At 40.6% G+C, this 23,307-nt stretch overlaps 5 protein-coding genes across 6 annotated transcripts in view; 1 reads left to right on the top strand and 4 right to left on the bottom strand.

Moving 5' to 3' along the window:
* Positions 1-663: 663 nt before the first annotated feature.
* On the bottom strand, positions 664-1,945 carry LOC123470292. Its single transcript, XM_045170435.1, has 3 exons — positions 1,928-1,945; positions 1,497-1,865; positions 664-1,343 (listed from the first exon to the last, which is right to left on the bottom strand). Exons 1-3 carry the CDS (start codon positions 1,943-1,945, stop codon positions 1,149-1,151), a joined length of 582 nt encoding a protein of 193 aa, XP_045026370.1. The 3' UTR covers positions 664-1,148.
* A 22-nt stretch (positions 1,946-1,967) lies between these two features.
* LOC116922905 lies at positions 1,968-4,820 on the bottom strand. The gene is made up of 3 exons (XM_045170398.1): positions 4,685-4,820; positions 3,466-4,510; positions 1,968-2,088 (listed from the first exon to the last, which is right to left on the bottom strand). The coding sequence occupies exons 1-2, from the start codon at positions 4,818-4,820 to the stop codon at positions 3,498-3,500; spliced, it is 1,149 nt and encodes a 382-aa protein (XP_045026333.1). The 3' UTR covers positions 1,968-2,088; positions 3,466-3,497.
* Positions 4,821-7,521: 2,701 nt separating this feature from the next.
* Positions 7,522-9,241, bottom strand: LOC123469459. Of its 2 annotated transcripts, none has more exons than XM_045168489.1 (5): positions 9,082-9,241; positions 8,795-9,014; positions 8,373-8,743; positions 8,216-8,311; positions 7,522-7,992 (listed from the first exon to the last, which is right to left on the bottom strand). In XM_045168489.1, exons 2-5 carry the CDS (start codon positions 8,988-8,990, stop codon positions 7,978-7,980), a joined length of 678 nt encoding a protein of 225 aa, XP_045024424.1. In that variant the 5' UTR covers positions 8,991-9,014; positions 9,082-9,241; the 3' UTR covers positions 7,522-7,977. The 2 variants fall into 2 exon arrangements, with proteins under 2 accessions (XP_045024424.1, XP_045024425.1); XM_045168490.1 differs by having other exon boundaries at positions 7,522-7,989.
* A 284-nt stretch (positions 9,242-9,525) lies between these two features.
* LOC116928419 lies at positions 9,526-10,627 on the top strand. The gene is made up of 4 exons (XM_032935504.2): positions 9,526-9,783; positions 9,850-10,194; positions 10,255-10,425; positions 10,500-10,627. The coding sequence occupies exons 1-4, from the start codon at positions 9,687-9,689 to the stop codon at positions 10,565-10,567; spliced, it is 681 nt and encodes a 226-aa protein (XP_032791395.2). The 5' UTR covers positions 9,526-9,686; the 3' UTR covers positions 10,568-10,627.
* A 4-nt stretch (positions 10,628-10,631) lies between these two features.
* The window catches only part of LOC123470256 (protein turtle-like), a 40,386-nt gene continuing 27,710 nt past the window's right edge, over positions 10,632-23,307 (bottom strand). Inside the window, exons 3-18 of the mRNA XM_045170357.1 lie at positions 23,001-23,297; positions 21,005-21,129; positions 20,332-20,578; positions 19,881-20,156; positions 17,522-17,809; positions 17,251-17,441; positions 16,938-17,147; positions 16,597-16,868; positions 16,328-16,500; positions 15,983-16,066; positions 15,709-15,789; positions 15,616-15,629; positions 15,341-15,527; positions 15,018-15,254; positions 14,725-14,809; positions 10,632-13,401 (exon numbers count right to left, since the gene is read on the bottom strand). Coding sequence (XP_045026292.1) covers positions 11,511-13,401; positions 14,725-14,809; positions 15,018-15,254; positions 15,341-15,527; positions 15,616-15,629; positions 15,709-15,789; positions 15,983-16,066; positions 16,328-16,500; positions 16,597-16,868; positions 16,938-17,147; positions 17,251-17,441; positions 17,522-17,809; positions 19,881-20,156; positions 20,332-20,578; positions 21,005-21,129; positions 23,001-23,297 — 4,658 coding nt within the window. The 3' untranslated portion in view covers positions 10,632-11,510. The remainder of the gene's footprint in view (positions 13,402-14,724; positions 14,810-15,017; positions 15,255-15,340; positions 15,528-15,615; positions 15,630-15,708; positions 15,790-15,982; positions 16,067-16,327; positions 16,501-16,596; positions 16,869-16,937; positions 17,148-17,250; positions 17,442-17,521; positions 17,810-19,880; positions 20,157-20,331; positions 20,579-21,004; positions 21,130-23,000; positions 23,298-23,307) is intronic.

The following is a 23,307-nucleotide window of genomic DNA, read 5'->3' as shown; positions in this document are numbered from 1 at the left end:
TATGCTGTTATAGAAGGATCTTGACCAAGCGCCAACGTGACAGCATTTGCGATGGCGTGTACATCACAGTCATCAGATTGTTGTTGCTGGCATCCTCTGCTAATGTAAGAAAATGTCTTGTCTTGGGTTCGCAGTAAGGCTGACAAACATCCAATAACGTGTTCTTCCGGCTTCGGTGAGTCTCTTGCCATGCTGTCGTAAATAGAAACAAATTTTTCATTGATCCTTAGACCTGCAACAACCCAATGATTATTTGCAGTGTGAATAATCTGGATCCAGTTGGCTCCGGTGGCTGCAGGAAAATCAAGCGTGGACCCCAAACTTGTGTCGTAAAGTCCCCCGATTTCAGGGTATTGTTCTTTTAACAGTGTCATTGCGGCATTAATATGACAGGATTCCAGCCAAGCACCATTTTTGTTAACTACGCATATTTCAGCCCTAGAAAGATATTCCTTTCGAGTTGCCCTTAAAGCTATGCGAGTGGCATAATGCTGATCGCGTTGAACGCCAACCTGTAGAAAAATATAAAAATATTTTTACGTTTAGGAAAGATGGTAACTATTAGATAAAGCTCTTACAGTTTTCACGTGAGTAATCTCATCTGAATTTTCCTTAGGTTCAAGGATTTCTTTTATTATCGGCTGACTTGGTGCATCCTTTTCTATTTGAGGTTGTTCATTTGCCTGTTTCGTGATTTGTGATTGGTCTGCGGCTTTTTTTTCTTGCGCCGTACCAACGGTTTTTTTATTTTCTTGCTCTTGCAGGTTCGTTTCTTTCAATTGCTGTTGTTGGGTGAATGTTTCTTCCCCATGCTCTTGTTGACTAACTGCCACTTTTACTTGCAGCCCCACAGTTTCTTTGTTAACCTGCGGCAAAGCAGCTTCCTCATTTACCTCCGTTGGGGGATATTGTTTGTTTTCATGTGGGAGTATGTAAGATTCATTTTTTTGTTGGCGAAATGGACTAGAAGATCGCCGTTCTGCCTGGTCTCCGTCAAACGGATCAGCCTTGATGCGGTCCCCATTCAAATCATCCCATATAGGATTGATGGAATCCGTATCTTTCGGTCGTGGCGCCTTTCGTCCGGAAACCTTATCGGCACGTTTTTTAATGTTTTTTCGCAGTTGTGTAAGGTTTGGTGGCTTTTTTTATTGTTGGTTTCCCAAACCGCAGGCCAGTTGAACAGCTATCAAGTGGTAACATAGCCTTGTTTCGGGACAAGAGCAATTTGGATGCGGAAAAATCCTTACATCTCTAGTGGCCGTGGTACCACTAACGTTAAAACTACCAAGCCTATTGAAATTGAATTCAATGTCTTTTTTTCTTATTATTTCTAAGGCCCGCTCGTAAGCTGAAACCATATTCAGGTTGGATATCTCTTCCGTGACTTTTCCTGGAGAGCACCCATTGTATGCAGCCTATGAATGAAATACAATAGGTAAGATTAATTTTTGTTGTTTTTTTAAACACGTCATGGAAAATAATAAATAATATACTGCTTCAGTAGCTTCTTCCCGGGAATTCTTTATCCTGTTGAAAATCATTTCTTCAGTTTGCACTTCAGGAAAAATTGGTTTGTCTATCGTTTTGTCATACACAGAAGACAAGTGTTGAAGTAAGTGGTAGTTGCCGAGATTGTATCGGCCACGAAGAATTTCCCCATAAAAGGATTGGGACAGCTCATAGAGTGCAATGATTATTGAGTCAACTGGAGACTCCTTCCAGTCAACAAATCTTTTTAAAATGGCATTCATGGACTCGGCTCTATTATTAGTAGCGCGCGTGAGTCCATGGTTTTTTATTGTCCAAAACCCGATCCGATCCATATCTTTATGAATGGAACGATGGAAATAAACTTCGAAGCTCTAAAAAAAATACCAAAATAGATAGTTTTAGCCAACAATTTTTCTGTATTAAAATTGCTTACCTTTGTCCAACAGGTCATCTTTCTCAGGAGTAGCTCTTTGTACACTCGCTTCCATAAATATGTAGGCCACCGCCCGCGGGTTGTACCGCTTCAAATATACCTTTACGGAATGTTTACTTAAGCTTGTGAAAGGAAGAAAATAAACTTGAGGGATGGGTCAGCAAAACAAAGTTTTTTATTTTAGCGGAAAATTTTTTGTTACAGTGTTTTAGGCAAAGATCAATATTTCGTCCACCCCCCTTCTTCATTTATTACTTCTTGAAGTCGCCGTGGCATACTTTCTATCAGGCTTTCGATATACGTTTCATTACGCATTAACTTTTGCCATTCAGAATTTACTAGGGCGTATAACTCGTCAGCTCCATTTGCGTCGCGTGCGTGAAAAGGCAATCCCTGTTCATTTCTCGATTTGTTGAGGGCAACAACAAGATGACCCCACAAATTTTCGATGGGATTCATATCAGCTCCTTTCACGGGCCAATCGAGAGCAACAATTTCCGGGTGTTCAACTAACCATTGTCGGGTAGTGCGGGAATTATGGACAGAAGAACTAATAAAATATAAAAAAATAAAGTTATCTGCATTATGATTATTATTGTTGTTATAAATACTTGTCCTGAACAAAAACGACAGGTTCCCCATTTGGATATGCTTGGCGAATGTAAGGAAGTAGAGTTCCTTCTAAAACATTCGTTATGTATTGCGCTGAAGTTAAATTATTTTGAACGCGATACAGTGGCGTTAAGCCACCCAACCACACACCACCCCACACGCTTACAGTTGTTCGTCCGCTTCTTTTTATAGAATAGATATTCTTTTTGTTGAATCTCTCATTCTGATGTCGCCGAACGCGGATCTGACCGTGTGCTGCCGATGACCACGATTTTTCATCAGTAAAAAGAACCCACCTCCAAAATTCCACGGGATAGTCAACGTAGCGCCTAGCAAAATGTAGTCTTCCGGCTCTATGTTCCGGAGTTAGAATGTCTTTTATTGCGGCGATTCTAGATTGTAAACCCGATTCATTCAATCGTCTTGAAATAGATTGAATCGATAAGAAATTTATGCCGGCTTTAGCCGCGACGTCAGAAGAATTATCAAAATTATTTATAGTGGCTATAAATGAAATGGTAATTATTAATAAAATTTAGTAAAAAATTAAAATTATTCATTAAGACGATCATACACCTGAACATGCCAACAAAAAATCTTCATTTTCGGAAGTCAATCTTGGAGCCCCTTCATCATTAGCATAAACCTTCAGATTTCTGTCTTCGTTATATCTTTTGATCCACAATTCCACTGATTTTCGATGAATTTGTAATCTACGCGCGATTGTGCGCTGCCCTATGCCGTTTTTATGAAGTCTAATTATTTCAATACGAATTGCATCAGTCAATCTGTAAGATTCACGGTGAAATTCTTCATGCGGACCAAAAACTCGCCCACCTACTCTTGCCATTTTTAACACAGTGTAGCTTTTCATATTTGTAAGAAAAATTTTAAGGAAAAAAAGCCTTGAAATAATAGCTTTTTTGGTTTTCATACTCATCCCATCATTATTTTGGTTTCATATGTAACCCCTTCCTACTCTATTGTCGAATATACCATAAAGGCGCGCATAAAGGTATTTTTGAAGCGGTACAACCCGCGGGCGGTGGCCTACATATTTATGGAAGCGAGTGTACGATTCATTATCGGGTTGCTCCAGTAATTCCCGAACATCATCCGCGTACTTAGCTACCTCAGCTTTTGTCTTAATTCCAAGTTTTCCTAGTTTAAATGCAACATTTTGGAGGATGTGGTTCCAGCACCTATAGACTGCTATTTCGGGTAGGTTTTTACTTATAGCCCCAACGATAGCGGCTTCTTCATCGGTAATAATATACACATTTCCTGCACTCGACAGGCCCGTTAGGTTATCCGCCACTTCCTTCCAAAACAAATCATGAGTGGCAAATGTTTTTCTTTCATGAATCATGAAGAATGCAGGAATCGTTGGTTGATTCGTAAACTCAGTCTCGATAAAAGACATAATCGAGCAATAAAAGTCCCCCAATTTGAAGGTAGTATCGTAAAAAAAACCTAGGAATGGAAGATCACTCCTTTTGAAAAGCGAAATCAGCACTTCGGTGATATTGTTATCCCAGGCGATGACGATTAAATCTGGAAAAGTAATTATTTTTTTCACAAAAGTGCTGTCGTACGCAATCTTGTGCAAGTTATACAGCGCATCCCTAGAAAGACGGAATTTTTGACCAGCATTTTGCATTGTGTTTTGTACTTGCTTAAGATTGCGCGGTGCTTGTACTGTTTGTATGTTGATGTCCCTAGGTGCTTTATGAAGCATCATCCTATACGTGTTTGACGGGCAAGAGGTACCCTCCTCCATTTCTCTTAAAAGTGATGGCATTGTCGGAACGAAAGGGGTGTTAACGCGCTGGTCGGATTTGGCGTTCCCGTGAGGTAATTTTGAAGAAATTTTTTCGTTCCCAGTATACTTAACGAGCACTTTCGATTCGGTAGGATGGATGTAGGCTACCCGAGTAAACATCTTAGATATAATATCTTTCCCTGCATCATCTTTACCGGTTATCGATTGGAAATAATACTTTTCCCGATTCCACCCCCATCCGGAAGTTCGTAAGAAACTGAACCTCCTTGTCGCCACCGATAACCATCTGTTCTCCAGTTTTCTTTATGAGTAATTACAAGTATATCAGTATGGGGAAACGACGGATATGTAAAGGGACTTACTTTTGTTTTTGGGATCCGTCCACTGGAATACATAACGAAAGCCACCTTGTGGTTCGAAACAGGGAGTTTCGTAAATAATTCCTTCGTTAAAATCTTCTTGGCTGATTTCACTAGCGCTAGCTTTAAGCACCTTCATTTCGACGACTAACTCACTCACCAATGAAACTAAACTGTCGAACGAATAAAATGCCCAAATGGTCATCCCTAAAATGGGGGGGTAGGGTAAGAATGTAACGCGTAAAACTCTTCTTGTTTTCATCTTCAAGTCTCCCTTGGGGGAAAAAAATTTTTATCGATATTTAGACCGTGGGAATGAACAATAACATTTAGCTAACGTGCATTTGGATTGCCCAGCAACAAAACAGCTGGTTTGCCCAGCAACAGAGCAGCTAGTTTGCCCAGCAACAGAGCAACTAGTTTGCCCAGCAATAAAACAGCTGGATTGCCCAGCACCAAATATGCCCAGCAAAGGGGAAGCTGGGTGACCTAGCAACTATAGCTGTATTCAAGTAGCACGGCAACTACAATTCATATCATAAACACATTGCTATAATGAAAATGCTAGTTTTTGTTCCTCATCGTGTTTAATTTCACATTATCTTATTCACAATTCAAAACGGCAAAAGCGGGGCAAAGTGTTTCGCAGAATGGTTCCGCAATTTAGGCTGCCCTTAGGCGATATTTGAGCGTTTCGCGGCCCATTGCCGGAGGGCTGTTTCGCACGGCGTTCCGCGTTTTAGGCGCCGTCCGTTTCGCGTTTCGCTTTCGCGTTTTAGGGATGCCCTGTTTTAAATCTAATTTTTTTTGTATTTCGCATAGGTCGCCTCATAATGAATACAATTCATAAAGAATAATTTTAATTGAAGAGTAAAGTCATAATGTTGCAGTCATCATAAGTAAAGTATTCTCTTCACACTTGTCACAAAACAATTAATGTCATTTTGTCAAAATTCAACTCGAACAAATGAAAACATGAAACTAGTCGGAACTAATACACTTTGATATTAAAAACCTTCAGAGCATCAGTGTCTTCAAAATGTTTAATACATACCTTAGAATGCTTTGTGAAAACGTAATCTTGACGAGGAACTGCTTTTGTCCATTTAACAAGCAACTCTTTATTTGAAGTGGAGAAAAGGATAAGACATTCCTTGATTGCATTTTCTTTGGAGTTACTGCTATATCCAGTCTTGCAATTAGGAATGCAACATTTTGCAGGCATGGTGCATAAAGCCTTAAAGCGGTAACAAGTTATTTTTTTAAGCTAAACAAAAACCACGATAATAATAGGAAAGGTACACTCTCGCGCTATCCCAGTCTCTTGGAAGAAACGGCGGGTGTTCAGTAAAGGGTCCCAAGATTCCCCGCCAGGTTCGCTAGTATAGGAGGCCCCTCGCCTCTCGGGGGTATAGTAAAAATTGGGGTTTTTCGTTCGTTATCTGTAAAATTACCAATCAATGTGTCCAGAAATTGATTTCATTTAAGCTTAATTTAATTCCCTATCCTTAAATACCTAATTCATCTAGATTAGGCAATTATTTATATGTTAAATTTGTGATTGAAATTCACAATTTTTTGAAATTTGCGCCTTTCGCAACATTGCCTATTTCATTATATTAAACACGTTTGTCTTCTCTCTGGTGCAGCAACTTTTACACCTTTGTTAAAAATGGATATATTTAATAAATATTGACGAATTCTATTTATAATGAATTCTGCACTAGAGAGAAGACAAACGTGTTTAATATAATGAAATAGGCAATGTTGCGAAAGGCGCAAATTTCAAAAAATTTTGAATTTCAATCATAAATTTAACATATAAATAATTGCCTAATCTAGATGAATTAGGTATTTAAGGATAGGGAATTAAATTAAGCTTAAATGAAATCAATTTCTGGACACATTGATTGGTAATTTTATAGATAACGAACGAAAAACCCCAATTTTTACTATACCCCCGAGAGGCGAGGGGCCTCCTATACTAGCGAACCTGGCGGGGAATCTTGGGACCCTTTACTGAACACCCGCCGGTCTTGGGGATAGCCGAGAGTGTACCTTTCCTATTATATCGTGCAAAAACTTACAGAATGGTATGACTATGGTATGACGTACAGATTTACAAACTTTGACCACTTGGACAAGCAGGAGATGAGCAGTGCAATCACCATGGCAATCACTTCCAAAGAACAAATTCCGCTTTTAATATATAATGTGGAACAGTCTAGCAGAAGTGGAAAGTTAAAAACTTTCAGAAATTCTTGGACCATTTTTATTTTTTTTTAAATTATACAAGCATTTTTAAATTAAATTCCAAAAAATGGACTTTGCATAAAAATTAATTCTACGCACGATACAAATTTTTTTAAATGAAAAAAAAATTCAAACACCTTAATATAACCATTAAAAAGGGGTAGTCCCATAAGAGCCTACGTTAAAGTAGGCCCTCTAGTTACACACCCGGCCAGAGTTGCCGATGTTGACGATTCCAATTTTTGTCCCACTTTCGCCCTCTCGAGTACGCGTACCATATAACCATGGTGTAAAAGGGAGGTGTACCAACTCTTCAGTTAAGAAGGGTATCTCAGCTGAAGCCACTTCGTGGTACAAGGTTATCTATCGTCAGAGACGCCTGGTGGCCGATCTTGAACTAAATGAAAAACCCACTTGAAAAATATTCTAAGTCCAAAACAGTGGATCCATCCCTATCGGCAATCGCTACGGCCTATGGCAATAAGATGGCATTTCAAAATTAATGTTATTATCTTTCTTGTTTGGAAAAAAAATATTTCAAGTACTGTATGATCACACTCAATATTTAAAAAGAAATTAAAAGATAGTTTAAGTATTACTTTGTATTAAATTTCTTGTATGGGCATTTTTGGCCAGTTTGAAACTCGCCTGGACTGTTGTTTGTTCTTTGGACAATAAAACATCTTTCAAACGTTTAGATTCAAAATAATATCTCACTTTTACATACTCCATTATTAAAGTTCCCATATTACAATGGCGATGAGTATCACAAAAAAGGGGCAGTACATTGGTTAATTTAACTTTTGCTATACACTCTTGGAATGTATCAGTGATATAAATATGATTAAGTGACTTAAAGTGGTTTGAGACAACTTTTTCAATTGCGCACAAAGTTTGGTACATTGACAGGGTGACAAACACCAGTCCACCTTTGGTTCGAGCTCTCGTGTATGCATCTGCGTCAAAATCACTTGGTAGATCTGCTTCGTTGGTAATTACGGTCTGTCTGCATGCCTCACACTCGAAAAGGTTTTCTCTCGTTTTCACCATGTAACCTGCTACATAGTATATGAGAAAGTTACCGATTCTATCTTCTTTGGACAAGGGCAACTCGTTCACGTAACGCTTTCCCAGCTCTTCCATTAAATCATCTTTCATTGCTACCCTTAAATCAGTAGCAGCCTTAGCATTGTCGGGGAATTTTTTAATGAGACACTCCTTAAAATCGACGAGCACCCTAATATGGTCATCATTTTCTACATTTGCGTTCCGCAATAGTACCTTCGCGGGTGTGTACAATGACATCATCCTGATAATATGTAGAAAACTTGCAGCCGTTGGATGTGTATCGACTGAACGTATGCGCCCAAAAGTCATCTATAGGCAAAAAGGATAGTTCATTAAACGATTATTTGCATTTTTTTTTACAAATATATACCTCTAAGGCGTCTTGGTTCCATTTTGCTGTCAGTACGAAATCGTATTTCTCTAAAGGGTTTTTTGGATTCAATAACTCTTCTGTCAAGACAATGGTGCTACGGATAGACAAGCGCCAGCCATCTAGAGTCGTATCTGACGCAAATGCGGCCATTATTGGACGTTTTCCAGGATTGCGATGGCACTCCTCAGTTAACTCTATTATTTTTAGCATGTCTTCGAGTACAGATTTTTTCCCCTTTGTTACCTTTCCCTCCATTTCGACTAAATTATTCCAGTTGTTCCCATTAATTGACTCACCCTTGTGTCGTCCATTCATAATGTCAAATGTGTCATTAATAAGCTTTGTAAGCTTTTCTGTAGCTTCCGATCCTAATAAAATAATGAGTTAGATTTAGAAATTTGGAAGATTTAATAAGGTACCATTGAATAAATGCGCTGTTTTTTGGTCTTCTCTTAAAAATTTTAAAGCCATGGCCATATGTTTGGAGTACAGCTGTGTGGCCAAGCTTACCGTCATTCTCTGCCAGGTTGATGGCCAAATGTGAGCAAGTTTTAACTTGGGAACCAATTTCAAACCAAGCAACCTTTGATGCTCAAATACTCTCTGATAGAACATGTGGTAGACAGTGTGCCCGGCAATCTGAGAAACATAAAAAGGAAAGTATTAGTCTCCATTTGCTTAAGTATACTTTAAGCACATTTACAACCTGAGCAATTTTTTGAAGCACAATTTATTCACCATTTTTGGAAAGACGCTATCAAGGCGTCAACCAAACGACGCCATTAATGTGTTCAAACTTTCAGTACGACTAATGGAAAACCGTTGACGACTGATCCGAAGGTAACATTTGCTCACAAGCTCAAGAGATGGCGTTTACTATAGAGAACCTAGCAATGCCTACTGGTACACTCGCTTCCATAAATATGTAGGCCACCGCCCGCGGGTTGTACCGCTTCAAAAATACCTTTATGCGCGCCTTTATGGTATATTCGACAATAGAGTAGGAAGGGGTTACATATGAATCCCTCAAGTTTATTTTCTTCCTTTCACAAGCTTAAGTAAACATTCCGTAAAGGTATATTTGAAGCGGTACAACCCGCGGGCGGTGGCCTACATATTTATGGAAGCGAGTGTACCACAAAGAGGCTTCACAAGAGATACCCTTCTTAACTGAAGAGTTGGTACACCTCCCTTTTACACCATGATATAACTCCTATACCATGCTCTTAGTCTGATTTTACCAATCTAACAGGCCTTAACCTGTGAACCGGCTTCGATAATCTTTCTGTTTGTTGTATTACTATCAGACGCATGCGTAAGTATATTAAAAAAGAAAAAATGTCATCAGCCCAATATGAATATTGTCCAGATCCAGAGGATAGTGATCTTGTTTTCAACATTCCCTCAGGTTTCAGAACGACTCTCTTTGTTTATTTGTGCTGATACTCATTTTTTAATCACATTTTTTGTGTAGGAAATTATGTTAAAGAATCTGTTGTGGAAACCAACGAACCTGCATCTGATTCTGATGAAGCTCCAGATGAAATTTCTTTTAGCAAAGCAAAAAATGCTGCACTATCTATCCTTAATGCAGAAGAACAAATGAAGAAAAGTACTAAGGCAGAAAAGAAAAAGCAGGGTCAGAATAATGAAGCACGAATGAAGGAACAGAAGCAGAAACATTTACAGTCATTGGCCTCGAAAAGGTTACCTAACAATCTGGTGGATATAATTTCTGCTCAGCCTGTGCAATTCCAAGATGGGGAAAAAAAACGAATAAAGGAATCCAAATCAAAAGATGCAACAAGCAAACACATAAGTAGTTTCCCCAAAATCTAATAGAAACCATTTGTTATTAAAGCCGTTTTACTACTTTTAGGATTTGAACATTACATTCCACTAGGGAAAGATGATGTAATATCCCCTGATTTTAGTGTAGCAATCCTTGAATCAAAAAAATGGAAGAACAAGTTTTCAAAACCTGGCTGTAGTATTCCATCAAATTTTCGCCAGAAAATGTTGTATGGTCGGAATAATCAGCGAGAATCAAGTAAGGGTAGTTGCTGTGTAGCCATAGTAATAACATTTATTGCTATTGTATTTCATGTTTGTTTGTTTTTTTAGCCAAGAAACTTGACCAAACCAGAATGAAGCAGACTTTATCAGGTAAAAGTCAATTAGTAGGTTGCTGATGCTTGTATGTTTCTTTCGATAAAACTGTCTGCAGTGTGAGAATAAATGACTTGAACACATGTGAAGGGTGAGACAAGCCTTCAATTTGTACTGGAAGAAACCAAGTAAGGTTACAGAACCAATCATCAAAGTTTCTGCTTTAAATAGAGAAACAGGAATCTGGCATGAAACAAGAGTATTTATATTCTAGGGTGTCATTCCCACAAGCTGTAACACCAGATGTATCATATCAAACATGGTTATTTCAGTCGCAAATTTTCACGCACATACGTAGTCAAAGACAATGACGACAACTCTTCCATCAAAATTGCGTTCAAAAGAAAACTGAAATCTTCATTTAAATTTTAATCAAAAGAGAACTGAAACTGAAGTGAGGAAGTGTGCTAAATCGAAAGAGAAGACTATGTAAAATATGAGACCAGGCGAGCGACCATTTCTTCTCATTTTGCCACGGTCTCCTCCCGTGGAAATGGCGCTCTATTTATAATCTGATGTACTACATATGAAGCTGGTTAATCTGTAATCAATTTTGGATGAATTTGAACGCGAGCGAAGGTTATCTGAATTTAATTACAGTAGCAATTGGCAGTGGAAAATCTACGCAATGACATTCACTCGTATCATGGATTTTATGTTTCTGCCTAATGTGATCCAACCTTCACGACGAGGCGGTACGTTTAGGGCCCTTGCCACGCAAATTTGTGAATCGAGTTTTTATGTACGAAATGCATGCACACATTGTTACAAGGTATACGTTTGCGTTCAATAGTAGCAAGGAATTGAGACTTTGGAGGAATTAGGATGCGGAATGCAGCGATCGTGGAATGAAGCCTAACTTGAAAGTAATGAGTATTCGTTTTCTTCTTTATCTGGCATTCGTTATTAAAATTAAACGAATAAATAAAGTAACACAAACATCAGTCATTATTTAAGAACAGCAAGTTAACACGCACTTTCGAGAAGACCCCGAGCCCTTCGCTTTCGGTATTCCTGAAATTCTTCCTTCATGGCCTGAACTCTGGCTTCAATATTTTCTGATCGGGCCGATATTGGTCCAGCTTTTCTATGTCGTCCTGGTCCAGGTCCGGAAGAGTCTGCAGGTACATCAACAGATTTGCCTGTAGGAGGTGAAATGAAAGTGGCCGAATGAAGTGTCGAATCCTGCTGTCCCGTCTCGTTTGGACTTTGCGTTGTATCGAATTCGTAGTGATTGTCGACACTTGCATCAAGCAAAGAGAAAGAAGCTGTTGCTAGTCCTTTAACTGGCCAGTTGACGTAGGTAGATTCACCCGAAGTCACTTGGCTGTGTGGAGACATCCCCCATAGTGCCGTAGAAGAGTCAGTGGGCACCAGTTGCGACTGTCCGGATCCAGATTGCGAACTCTGATTTTGTTGAGACGTGTTTTTACTGTCGAATCCACTTGAACTTGATTGGCTTTGTGGAGAGTACTCAACGATTTGATTACGACTTCTCTCACTCAATCTCTGTTGCGTCCGAGATGGACTTAAACGAACTGCTATGGTTAGAGGTGAGCGTCGCCTGGGTGAACCGAGCGGATCATCACTACGTCGAGAGTAATGGCCAGGAGGAAAGGGCGCAGAACCGACAGGGAAAAGACGACTTCGGGGCGGTGAACTCGTAGCCAATGGGCGCTGCAAAGACGGTGGGTACGAAATTGTGTAAGGAAGCTGGTGGTAAGCAGGTGGTGGAGGCGGTCGGAAAGGAGGCGGAGCGTGAAAATGTCTTCCAGCGGTATTTAGGAGCAAGCCGAATTCGTTTTGAACCCTTTGCTTTGATGCACTGCGTGGTGTTTCAGTCGAGTGAACTTCGGCGCGGACAGTACGCATCTGTTCTAGCGGAGGTGAGGTTTCCCGCGGTGATTGGTGGGCAACCAGCTGCTGATGAATCGGAAGCAACGAAGGAAGCTCGCGTGTGTACTGACTTGGTGATCCAGAAGAGGATAGAACGGCAGCGTCTGGGAAAAACTGATTGATTCTGCGTTTTTGGCGCGGAGGCAAATCTGGTGTAGGTTGTTTCTGAAAAGAGGAAAAGCGTGACGAACGAGTGGTATGTAAAGACCGGTCTGCCGAGCTGGGCTGATGAACTGAACTCATGTCGCTAAAATTTGCCAATGAGGGTGACAGCAACAGTCCCGGACCTGGCGAACTTGATCGAATAGCTCCGTGACGGCTGGTAGGTAACATATGCGCAGCAGGAGATGGCTGGAGTGGGATAGTATGGCGTCCGAACTGGGGAGAGATAACGGTAGGATCACGTAACATTGCTGCCGAATAAGCAACTGGTTGCGACATCATTGAAGGTAGCGGCCGGCCATAGGGTGGTACTGGGCTGAGTTCCCTGCGCAAGATTGGCTTTGGCCGTGGCCAAATAAGACGGTCGCCACCAATCCGGTAAACACCGCTTTCCACCACGGGACTTGTGACTGATGAGCCGTAGCCGTAGATTGGACGGGTCGGTTGACTACCTTCATTTTCGACTACGAACTTGCCCTCCGGTGTTCGGGAAATCCACCCAGCCGGTTGGATAAATTCAGCCTGGACGTTGTATCTAGCCTGCAAACGCCGTCTGGCGTTCCGTGTCTGCAATTCAGCCGCACCGTACTCGAGCCAATCAGCAGCCTCCCTGCTAGTCGTTTCAGATCCAGATTGCAGGTTGGCTGTCCCTGACCACGTTGCTGTTGACGCTCTTCTCCCTTCTTGCTCTTGCTCCCGCAACTTCACTGGACAAATATGCAAAATATGGCGGATAGAGGCCGCTCCTCGCTTCACAGTTGACAGCCGCGTTATAGAGGGCAGTCGGCCAATCCATCCTCTGTGATGATATTTTTAAATAACAATACAAAAAAATACAAACACAAAAAAAGAATAATAATTTAGAGACGCTTGTTATTAAATTGGTAAATAAATCGTCATCGTCTTCCAGTATCTTAAAGGACTGGCATTACTGAAGTGCAAAGTATTCTGGAAACTCTCCGTAGAGCTTTCGCCAGCGAATAACGGTATTCAGTGCGAATCGTACAGCATGCGTTCGTAAAAGAAGTTGCCGGATTATTTTCCGAAAAGATTTGCAAACAATATATTTATCTCGGATTCGTACTTTTACAGTTGCAACTGCCATTAAAACCTCGCTTCGATTTCTATACGCCCTTTTCTTCAATTCGTTGTCGAAAATATCAAGGGGCTTCATTTAGTTTATTTGTACGTATGTGTTTTATGCGTCGAAGAAATCGCCAATACGATTTGAACGGCAGTTTTCTTTGCGTGGAAAAAGGTAAATATATTGTTCTTGCGATAAATTGTTGTTTTTTTAAATTGAAATCACATGTGAGGTAAGCCATGCAATGAAGCCTATCTTCTATAAACGGAAACAATCGAAACGAGAAATCAAACTTCGCTCACCTTTCCTCCTTAGGTACCCGAAAGAGCAGCGTGAGAAGGAAAAGAATAGAGAGAAAACGTCAGATAACAGTTCCCATGGATAGCACGGTTTAGTAAGTCAAAGTCAATGGTAAATTGGTAAAAGTAATTTAAAAATAATAAATCAAGTTTTGTTTTCGGACAGACAAGGGAACCCCAAAACCTTAGTCGCTAAGAATAGGGAAGGTGGGAACTTGCATGGGATTCCAGTCAATGAGACTGAAAGAATTATGTGCCGTCAAACGGTGTGATTAGATTGTCAAATTGGTAGAATATAGTTAACAGGATGTGCCGCTTTGGAAACTGAAAATTCCCAGTGGTAAGTTAATGAGCAATTCTTACGATGACCCGCTACGCTACTACGGTTGAGCATCAGACTAGCTATAGTAGCCGCTAAGATGCTTGCCTCGGAGGAAGTGAGCTCGGATGAGAGCCTACAGAAACATTAAGGTAAGTCAAACCAATTGGCTTATTAGCTGGACTTCTCCACATGTATGCTGGATGACTGTATATCTAAACAATTTATCTTACATGCTGCTAAGAGTCGCAAAATTATCATTCTGGCATTAGGTCACACATTCTAGAGACAAGCACACGGTACGGTATACACTTTACGTACAGTACAGGACAATACAGAGAAAAACAGCAGCTTATTGTGCCGATTGTTAATTTCCCAACCTCGTTTTCAGAGACAAATGTAGGAAAAATAAGAGCTTACTTTCTGGAAGGCACCGACTTGGCAGAGCCCGACTGACAGCCATTTCGAGTATCTGCTGACATTTGACAGGCCACCATGCTGTAAGCTGGATGGAAAATGCACAAGGTTACAAAGGAATTTGATAACCTAATCAATAACGTATACATTCAACTTAAATTCAATAATATGATTTTGATATTTCATTCTGCTGAAGATGGAAATATCAATGCGAAAATGTAGACTACATGGGTGCAAATACAGGGGGTGAAAATATATGTTGGCACCCCGGAATCGAAGTCACAGTAAGAAATTACCATTTTCTTGTTCACGTCTTCGTCTCTTGTTCCTCTTGTTGACACATTTTACGGTGCAGACGGCCAAGATGATAGCCACAATGAAGAAAAGAATTCCCCCGACAATGCCAGCTGTGATGGCTTTATCTTTGATTTTGCGCTGAATTATGTACGTAACTTTCTCACTGGAGGCCTGGCTTGTCAACGTATGTGAGTTAATCCGGAACACGTAGGTCTTCCCGGGACTCAGATTTTTTACTAAAAAATACGAATGCGTTAACAACATCGACAAACTTTTAAAATCAATTATTTTTTCGTTGATTAGTTATCTGATCGACGAACACCTTGAAAATAAGTTTCTGTGGGTTTGAGCTCTGTCTTGCTCAGCCGCCTCCATTGTTCGTCGTAGCAGTAATCCACAGTGAAATACGCAATGGCTATATTTCCTCGGCGCGGATAGCTCCATGAAAGTACCACTCCATCGGACGTTTCTGTCAGTGTTACGTTCTCTGGTGCTATGGGGGGGTGGGCCTAGGAAACGTGCAAAAGACAAAACATAATTTGCGACGTTGTCCTTGGGTTATGGTATTTGCTTATAACTTGTAAACTGTAGATTTACACCAACACCAAGTACTACAGACCACTAGACCAAACGCATTCACGAACAAAAGGTTACATCATAACAAAAAACTAAACCGAAAATAATTCCAACCTGTTGGGCGAAACAAAGCAGGAATGTATGTAGACCCACGAGCATCCGTTGGGTAAACGATCACATTGTACTTCCGCAGTTCTGAAACGGAAACGAATAAAAAACCAAACAAAACAAAAAACTCAAAAATAAACAAATGCCTTTGCCACAAGAAAATATTTAAATCTATTTTACGATGCAAATTTCATCACCAAAAATTAGGAAAACGAGAAAGGGGATATTTTAGCTACGCGTGCTCTGTGCATTCCCGTTTGTTCATTAGATGGTTAGTTACCGTCAGAATCTCCGCTATTCGATGGGGCCGGTGAAGTGGTCGCTCGACTAGGACCCGGAGGTGGTGGATCAGGAGGCCTTTGCCCTGAACGCAAAGACATGTCCATCGTGCGTGAAATTTTGTTATTATGCTTATGTTCCGAGACATGTCTGAGATACATTCAACGAATTTTATCGCTACGTGTCGTTTCGGAATATTCATTGGTTTGCAAAAAATAAAAATGTATAAAACTAGACGATTGAAATTTTCAAGGGACTTGGAGAGGGGATCATTATTATTCTTAAAACACGGTTCTTAGTTATTATTTGATTGGTTATGCACCAAAATGTTATATACTTTGCATACCTTTAGTGCGTTCCTTGACGATATTGCTGAACATACCGTCCCCTAAGATGTTCTTGCCAATGACCTGGAACTCGTAAGACGTTCCTGGTTGTAGATTGTGAATGACCGTTTTCGTGTTGGCTGGTGGATCAACGTCTACAGGAATCCACTGGGTAGCACCTTCTTGTCGATACCTGATTGATTCATATTGATTCGATTGCACAAGTTCAAGTGTGTCTCAGTGTTGTTATTGAGCAAATAGGGGGCCGCTAAATGAAGAGGGGACTTACCAAATGACATAGTTTTGAGAGTAATCGGATCCACCACTGTAGCCTGGAAGCCACTCAAGGCTGACGGAAAATTCACTGGACACTGTGGTAATATTGTAAGGAGCATGGGGCGTGGTGCCTTCAATGACGAGATGAGCAGTGGCCACCAACGTAGCCACCTCGTTTGAGACATGACATTCGTAATAGCCGAAATCCGTGCGACGAAGTTTGCTCAATGTTAATACGCCCAGTTCCTCCCGGGTGCGGTCACGGGGAAGAGACCGCCCGTCCATCTGTCCACCAAATTAAGAAAAGAAAAGCATGTAGGATCCCACACATTTGGCGGATGGCAATAGCATTACTCTTCTCCAAGTGACGCGTGGACTGGGAGTTCCTTGGGCCTCACAGGCCATTTGCACGTCGTCGTCGATTTTATGCTGGTAGACCGACTTGGGTCTAGTCACGAATGTTGGCGGCTCCCTGACAAGTACTTCCATAACAGCAGACGAACCTGCCGTACCATGCACGTTGTACGGTGTACACGTGTAACGACCTTGATTTTCTTGTGTCACCTAAATTGATACAAAAACAACAACAAAAATGTGAAATCAAGAAAATAGAAGTTCGAGAGCAATTCGTTCGTATGATATTTCTTGTAATTCTAAAACGCCATACTTTTTCAAAAAGCAACGAGCCGTTTTTTAGTACTCCAACGTTTGGCATTTCAAACGGATCGAATATACGCTTGTCCTTAGTCCATGTGATGAATTGGAAAGGTGGATGAGCCTCGACGTGGCACCGGATTACGCCCGATAGTCGTAATGGAAGATACTGAACCGTTGGGGTAAACGTCACGCGAGCTGGATCTTGAAATGCAAAAATGTCGAGCGTTACGCACAACACCAATTGGTTCAATGATTAGTTCAAATACAGCAGTTCTACTTACATTCGACTTCTATGTAGGCCGAAGCTCTCTGCGGATCGCCAATCCCATTGGTGACTTCACACGAATAGAGTCCCCGATCGTCAGAATGAACGGGGCTGATGACCAGGGTACCGTCTCTTTTAAGCAGAGTACGCGACTCGAGCCACGGAATCGAGCGCACAGCATGGTTTTCGCGAAACCACGTAACGCTAAAGTTGCCAGGAAGGCCTCGAGCTTCACACGGCATTTCCAGCTTGTCACCCTCCAGTCTTGTAACGTTCAATGGTGGAACAATTATAACTGCCCCTCCTGTTGCACAAAGACCATGATCAATGAAGTTGATGGGACAGGCAATTATTCTTGTATATTATTTGCAACTTGAAATCCCACGTGCCATGAAATTGATTCCGGATCATGTACCGGTTACCTCACACGAATTTCAATCTCGTTAAATTTTAAGTCATAAAATGTTATTTGTTTTTGTTATTTATTAATTTTTTGGACGACCTGTAAATTTTGTTTTTCTGCGAACATTTTTTTCAATTCCCTACGTTTCTCGCACGAGATGTCGTGTTCCAGCTAAGACAAAGCTTCAAAAATTGGAATTATAAGCGAATGAGAGCGTGCGTTTTACAATCTCTTTGTGCACCAATATGCCACTTATTTCAGTAAGTGTTTAAAGATCCGGCATAGCCATCTAGAGAAATGTGTTTTACAATAATAAAGGCACTACTCACTTTGGACGAAATTAATGAGTGTACATTGCGTTCAATTTTAAATAATCTTTTTGCTAGTGCTCTGAAATTTGTTAGCTTTTGTTGTAGTTTAAGGTCAATTATCCGCAGTATTTTGCTTATCTACGTCTTAAGGACAGAATTTGCGTAATTTAGTATCGTATCACGCGTTATCATATGCTAGTGCGTTCTCGTTCAAACCTTCCCAATCTAACCCACATAGATTCTATACCTTATGTATTAAGTCAAAGGCATCGTCACACCGAAAACTAGTTTGCGAATAGTTGCAGTAGAGGGAATAAGACGGTTGCATAACACGCGGTCAAGACGTTAAGTCAAACACCTTATTGGTACATGTAATCTTTATCCAGGTTATTGGATGCGAATTAGGATAATCTTTATTTATTTCGATAGATTTCCCAATAACTCGTCCGAAAAATCGGGGTTGTAAGGCTGGATCAAACCAACAAGGATTTTCATAATCTCGTTGATCGCATCATAATACGGCGAAAAGGTTTCGACAATTATTATGCCAAATTCGGCAAATGATCTAGGATGTAGTCCCTCTATTATACCCACCTTTGGTTGTAATTCTTTAACTACCGGTACTGCATTAATAAATAAATTCAAATGTGTTGCGCAATGGACATTCGTTAGTTCAATCCACAATCGGAGAATCGTAATAAATGTATACTCTTTAGTCACCCGATGACCCTATAGATTATAGAATCTCAGAAAATACTACTATAAACCAAAATAAACGGCAATAGACAACAAAAACAGTGTCCTATAAAAAAAGGGGGTGAAATGGCGTTCCGTATATATAAAACAGCATGTTTTAAAACATCCTTTATTTTACCAAGAAATCCCGTTTATAAAAGAAGCTCTCTATACTGCCTTGGTCCAGTTTTATTCACAGCAAACAAGTCTTCTACCTAAACAGAAGATACGCTCAACATTGCTTGTGGGCACTGAGCAACGCTTCTTAGATATGATTTTGTTTCCCAAGATAAAGAGTACAAGTGACGTCCGCAAAGAATGTAAGAAGATGTTAAATAAGTTCGAAAAGTGTCTAGACATTCTTCTAAATACGAAGGCCATTACATAAAAAACTGGATTTTTTCCCGTTTCTGAGTTGCCTTTGCCTTAATTGGAATTCCTTTTGATTATCTGAATTTTTTATGTTCATTCTCGCATTCAAACTAGCGGACTGTGCCGTTCTTGCAAAAAAATCGGGAATACATTAAAAAGCTTATCTGTTGATACAACCTATAATCGCGACGCCTGGGGCTCACTTGATGTCAGATTTTTACTGTTACAAACGAGGAACTTCAAGAAGTTATAAGATCCTCATGATATCACCACTGTATCAGTTGAATGGCATTTTAAAACCTACGCCTTAATAAAGCTGTACAGCACAACTTGCTGCCTGAAATGCTCTAGATTTTTTTTTTTTTTTTTTTGTTCCAGGACCATGGCGCCCTAAAAAGGACTGTAAATCAATTTGGCTTTGAGCTAAAGCACACGTGGTTCTAGCCATGTGCGATGCAAATAACACCAAGAAGTAATCCGTGCTCATTTCTAGATCGTTTGGCTTTGGATTCGTTCACCGGTAATGGAGTTTTTAGTAAAAGCAAACAACATACCAGCCACGACGAGTTTCGTGCTATGGCGCACACTTCCTTGGCCATTCTTGGCTGCACACGTGTAGTCGCCGATGTCTTCCTGCCGTATACTTGAAATCCGCAGCTCGGTGCCATCGTTAGCCACAGCTAGAGAGGGCGAGGTTTGCACTAGCTCGTTATCTCGATACCAAAGAATCTCGGGAACAGGTGTTCCTTCAGCCAGACAGCTCAAAATGATGGGATCGCCAAGACTGACGTACACAACGTCGTCGGGCGTCATAGTAAATCTTGGCGGTGCTGTCGTCACATTAACATGAAAGAAATTTTTCAAATTACTCGTTCTTACGGAATGCATTCCTCATTAAACTGGCATTTTTTTAAACGAAACTTTGGTGGCTAAGTATTTGCTGAGGGTTCTTTAGCATTTCAAAAGTCAGTGGTGAATGTTAATCCCACGTTTACAAGTTGTTACCGTGAACGTTGAGATGGAAGAGAGTGCCATTCTTGTCCTGGCGAGGCGAACGGTTGAGAAAGTTGACCAAACACGAGTACCAGCCTTGATCAGATTCACGAATCCGTGTCAGGTTGAGCGAAGCTAGGCCGTAATGGGAGGAACTTTCAAGTGAACCTTGTTGAGCCACCCGAGACACACGACCTTCGTAACCTTCGCCCGTATGCAGATAATTTTCGTACCAAATGAAGATAGGTATCTCCACCCCCTTGAAAATGTCATAACAAAACATGATTGGTTAACATTTATATCGGTTCGGTTTACGATTATCAAACAATGTATGCATATCGCCTTGTCTATCTCCCTCTGAGACATATAGACATATGTGCTGGGATCGACTAGGAGATCGAAATTAGCGTGGAGAAATTATACATAAAATTACTATAACATTCGTAAACTGCTTGGCTCAACGATTCCGTGCTTTAATTTTACTTTGGATGTAAAATGTCAAGTATTGCACTGCAGCGGTGCCTCATTTTTGCATTTTTTCCTTACGAAGAGATCTATAGGAAGATGAAGTGATGAACACCATATGCTTATGTTTTTACCAGTGCGGCCTTAGCTGCTTATTTTGGCAAGTGAGCAACAACAACCAAAAATAGTGAAAACACTAATAACAAGAATAATATAGTACCTTTTTCTCCCACTGAATGACATAAGGAACGGGATGGGCCTCTGGAAACTCGATGTGGCAGTTGAAGATGATCGAGTCGCCTACCATCGCCGTCAAATGTTCAGCGTCCTGTGGGTTACTTAATCCTGTGGAAAATGAATAGCAAGAATGAGCATCAGATATGCGATTTTGAATGGAAAAGGAAGAGGTAGACAAGAAAAAACCAGTTATGTATTACTATTTGTTTAAACTTAAATCATTATAAACTGAAGCCAACACAGTAATTTTCTAAACAACGAATGACGTAGTCTATTTAAACTCATTTCCGCTAAAGTGATAGACACCAGCAACTGCTTTGTTGTGACAAAAGACATCGGTGTCCGGAACGTGTACAGATCAAGGGAAATTTACTTTACGTTGCTTTTTCTCTGGCCCTCCAGGTTGTCGACACTATTTGGCTTCGTATGCCCATCGTTCGTTCCGCCCTCCTGAACTTCTTGTTTTACCCAAGTTTCTTCATGGAAATATTCAAATGTTTTTGCTGGTCTTGCCTTTTCTATCTGCTCGGGTGCATGTGGATGGTTGATGTGGCTTTTAATCCACCAGCCTAATGCTGCAGCGTCCTGGCATTGAACAATGGAATCTTCCATCGATCGGAAGGGCATCAGCGTTCATTCTTTGCGCTGTTGCTGTTCCCATTCGAGTTGAATTGGCTCGCTCCGAGTTGAAACCACTCTGTGCGACCTTCCTCCAGCGCCCTCAGTCTACCCTGGTTCATTGCGTTTCTCCTTTTCCGTCTCAGTGAAAGGACTCTTTTCGGCTTTTTACGACTCAGTCTTTCTCCCTTTTATGAAGGCATATAAAAGTCTTAAGGCTAGGATTTATAGACCATCAAGGATGATTGACCACGTACAATGTAAGCACCTGCTTGGCATCTCATGGTCCCGAAGTATAATGTGGTATTAAAGAATGAACTTATTATTATTATTTCTGAACTTGAATTTATTCAATATAGTCAAACGTAGTCAAATGAAAATGACCTCAGCCTTTGGCAACGAAACAAATAATAGTCTGAATTTCAAAAATTGTTTCTGATTCATTCATTTCGCTTCTTAAACCCTTTACAACTAACAACGATAACCAACAGGAAAGTATAGAGTCAACTTAATCCTCTACACGGTGTTGTCTACTTTTTGCCCGACAATTTTATTGAAGCTTTTACTATTGTCTTTTATCCCACTCTCTTTTTTTTTTATGTTTTAGAAAAGAAGAACAAATTTCACGCCTGGCTACTTGTAGATTGACGTCTATAGATGGATCTCTTCGAGATGGAATGCCTTTCTAGATCATGATCATCTTATGGAAGTCTCGAGAAGTGCTAAGGATTATAGGAAAAAGTAAGGGGGGGGGGGTACAAAAGCTTCTGCAAGTAAATGGTCAAAAAGTAAAACGTAGATAATGAGATTCTTCAGCCTTGTTGGACAGTTTTCACGCCCACAAAGCTTTTGTTTGTAGACGTGAGTAGCTAGTCACATATATAAGAAAGTTTCAGGATTTTAAAAGGTTAGTCGTATCAAGTTTGCCATGTACGTTAGCCTGTACGGAAACCGTATTCCAAACTGAATGACTTTATCTGCCAAGTCGAAGGGAGGAAACACATGGCTGTTTGGCCTTTTAAAAAATCGAACTTTCTACCAAGAGCCACAATTAGATGGAACCTTCAATGCATTCAAAAATCTCTTCTGACAATTTATACTAGAAAAAAAAAGGCAAAATGTTTAGATCCGTTTTAAATGACGTGCTTAGCCGAATGCCAAAATCATATTAACTTTATTAGAAACACGCAGCTGAAAAATCCAATAAAACGTGGCTTCAGCTGTGATAACTACCAATGTTTAGATCAGTTGAATAATGATCAAATCCCTTCCCTGCCAATCACAGCGGTCAAATTCTCCTGACTCATCTTCGCTGATTTAAGCCCATTTTTAAATGCAACTGATCAACGAATACAGCCTACCTGAGGTGAATAGCGAGTGGAGAAGAACGACGACGATGAATACAGCAGTGTGGTGGGATGAGATGTTGGACATAAGGTGGGAGCGTTGAGAGATCGTGGGTCGTAGTGTAGGCTTCCCTAGCGATTGCTGGTAGCCATCGTTGGTGGTTTGTGGTAAAATAGACGAGACAAATCGATGCCGCCACAGCCCGCCAGACTTAATTTTGCACTGGTAGCTATTGGAAGCATCGGAAGAGAGGAAAATTGACCTGCCATCTTCGGCTTCACCAGCATCCGATGGTTCCTTGATTTTTTCACCTGAAATTTG

This window comes from Daphnia magna, linkage group LG1 (genome assembly GCF_020631705.1).
Source record: "Daphnia magna isolate NIES linkage group LG1, ASM2063170v1.1, whole genome shotgun sequence".
Taxonomy (NCBI): domain Eukaryota; kingdom Metazoa; phylum Arthropoda; class Branchiopoda; order Diplostraca; family Daphniidae; genus Daphnia; species Daphnia magna.
The sequence above is the reverse complement of the archived record's forward strand: the minus strand, read 5'-3'. Positions and strand labels throughout refer to the sequence as shown.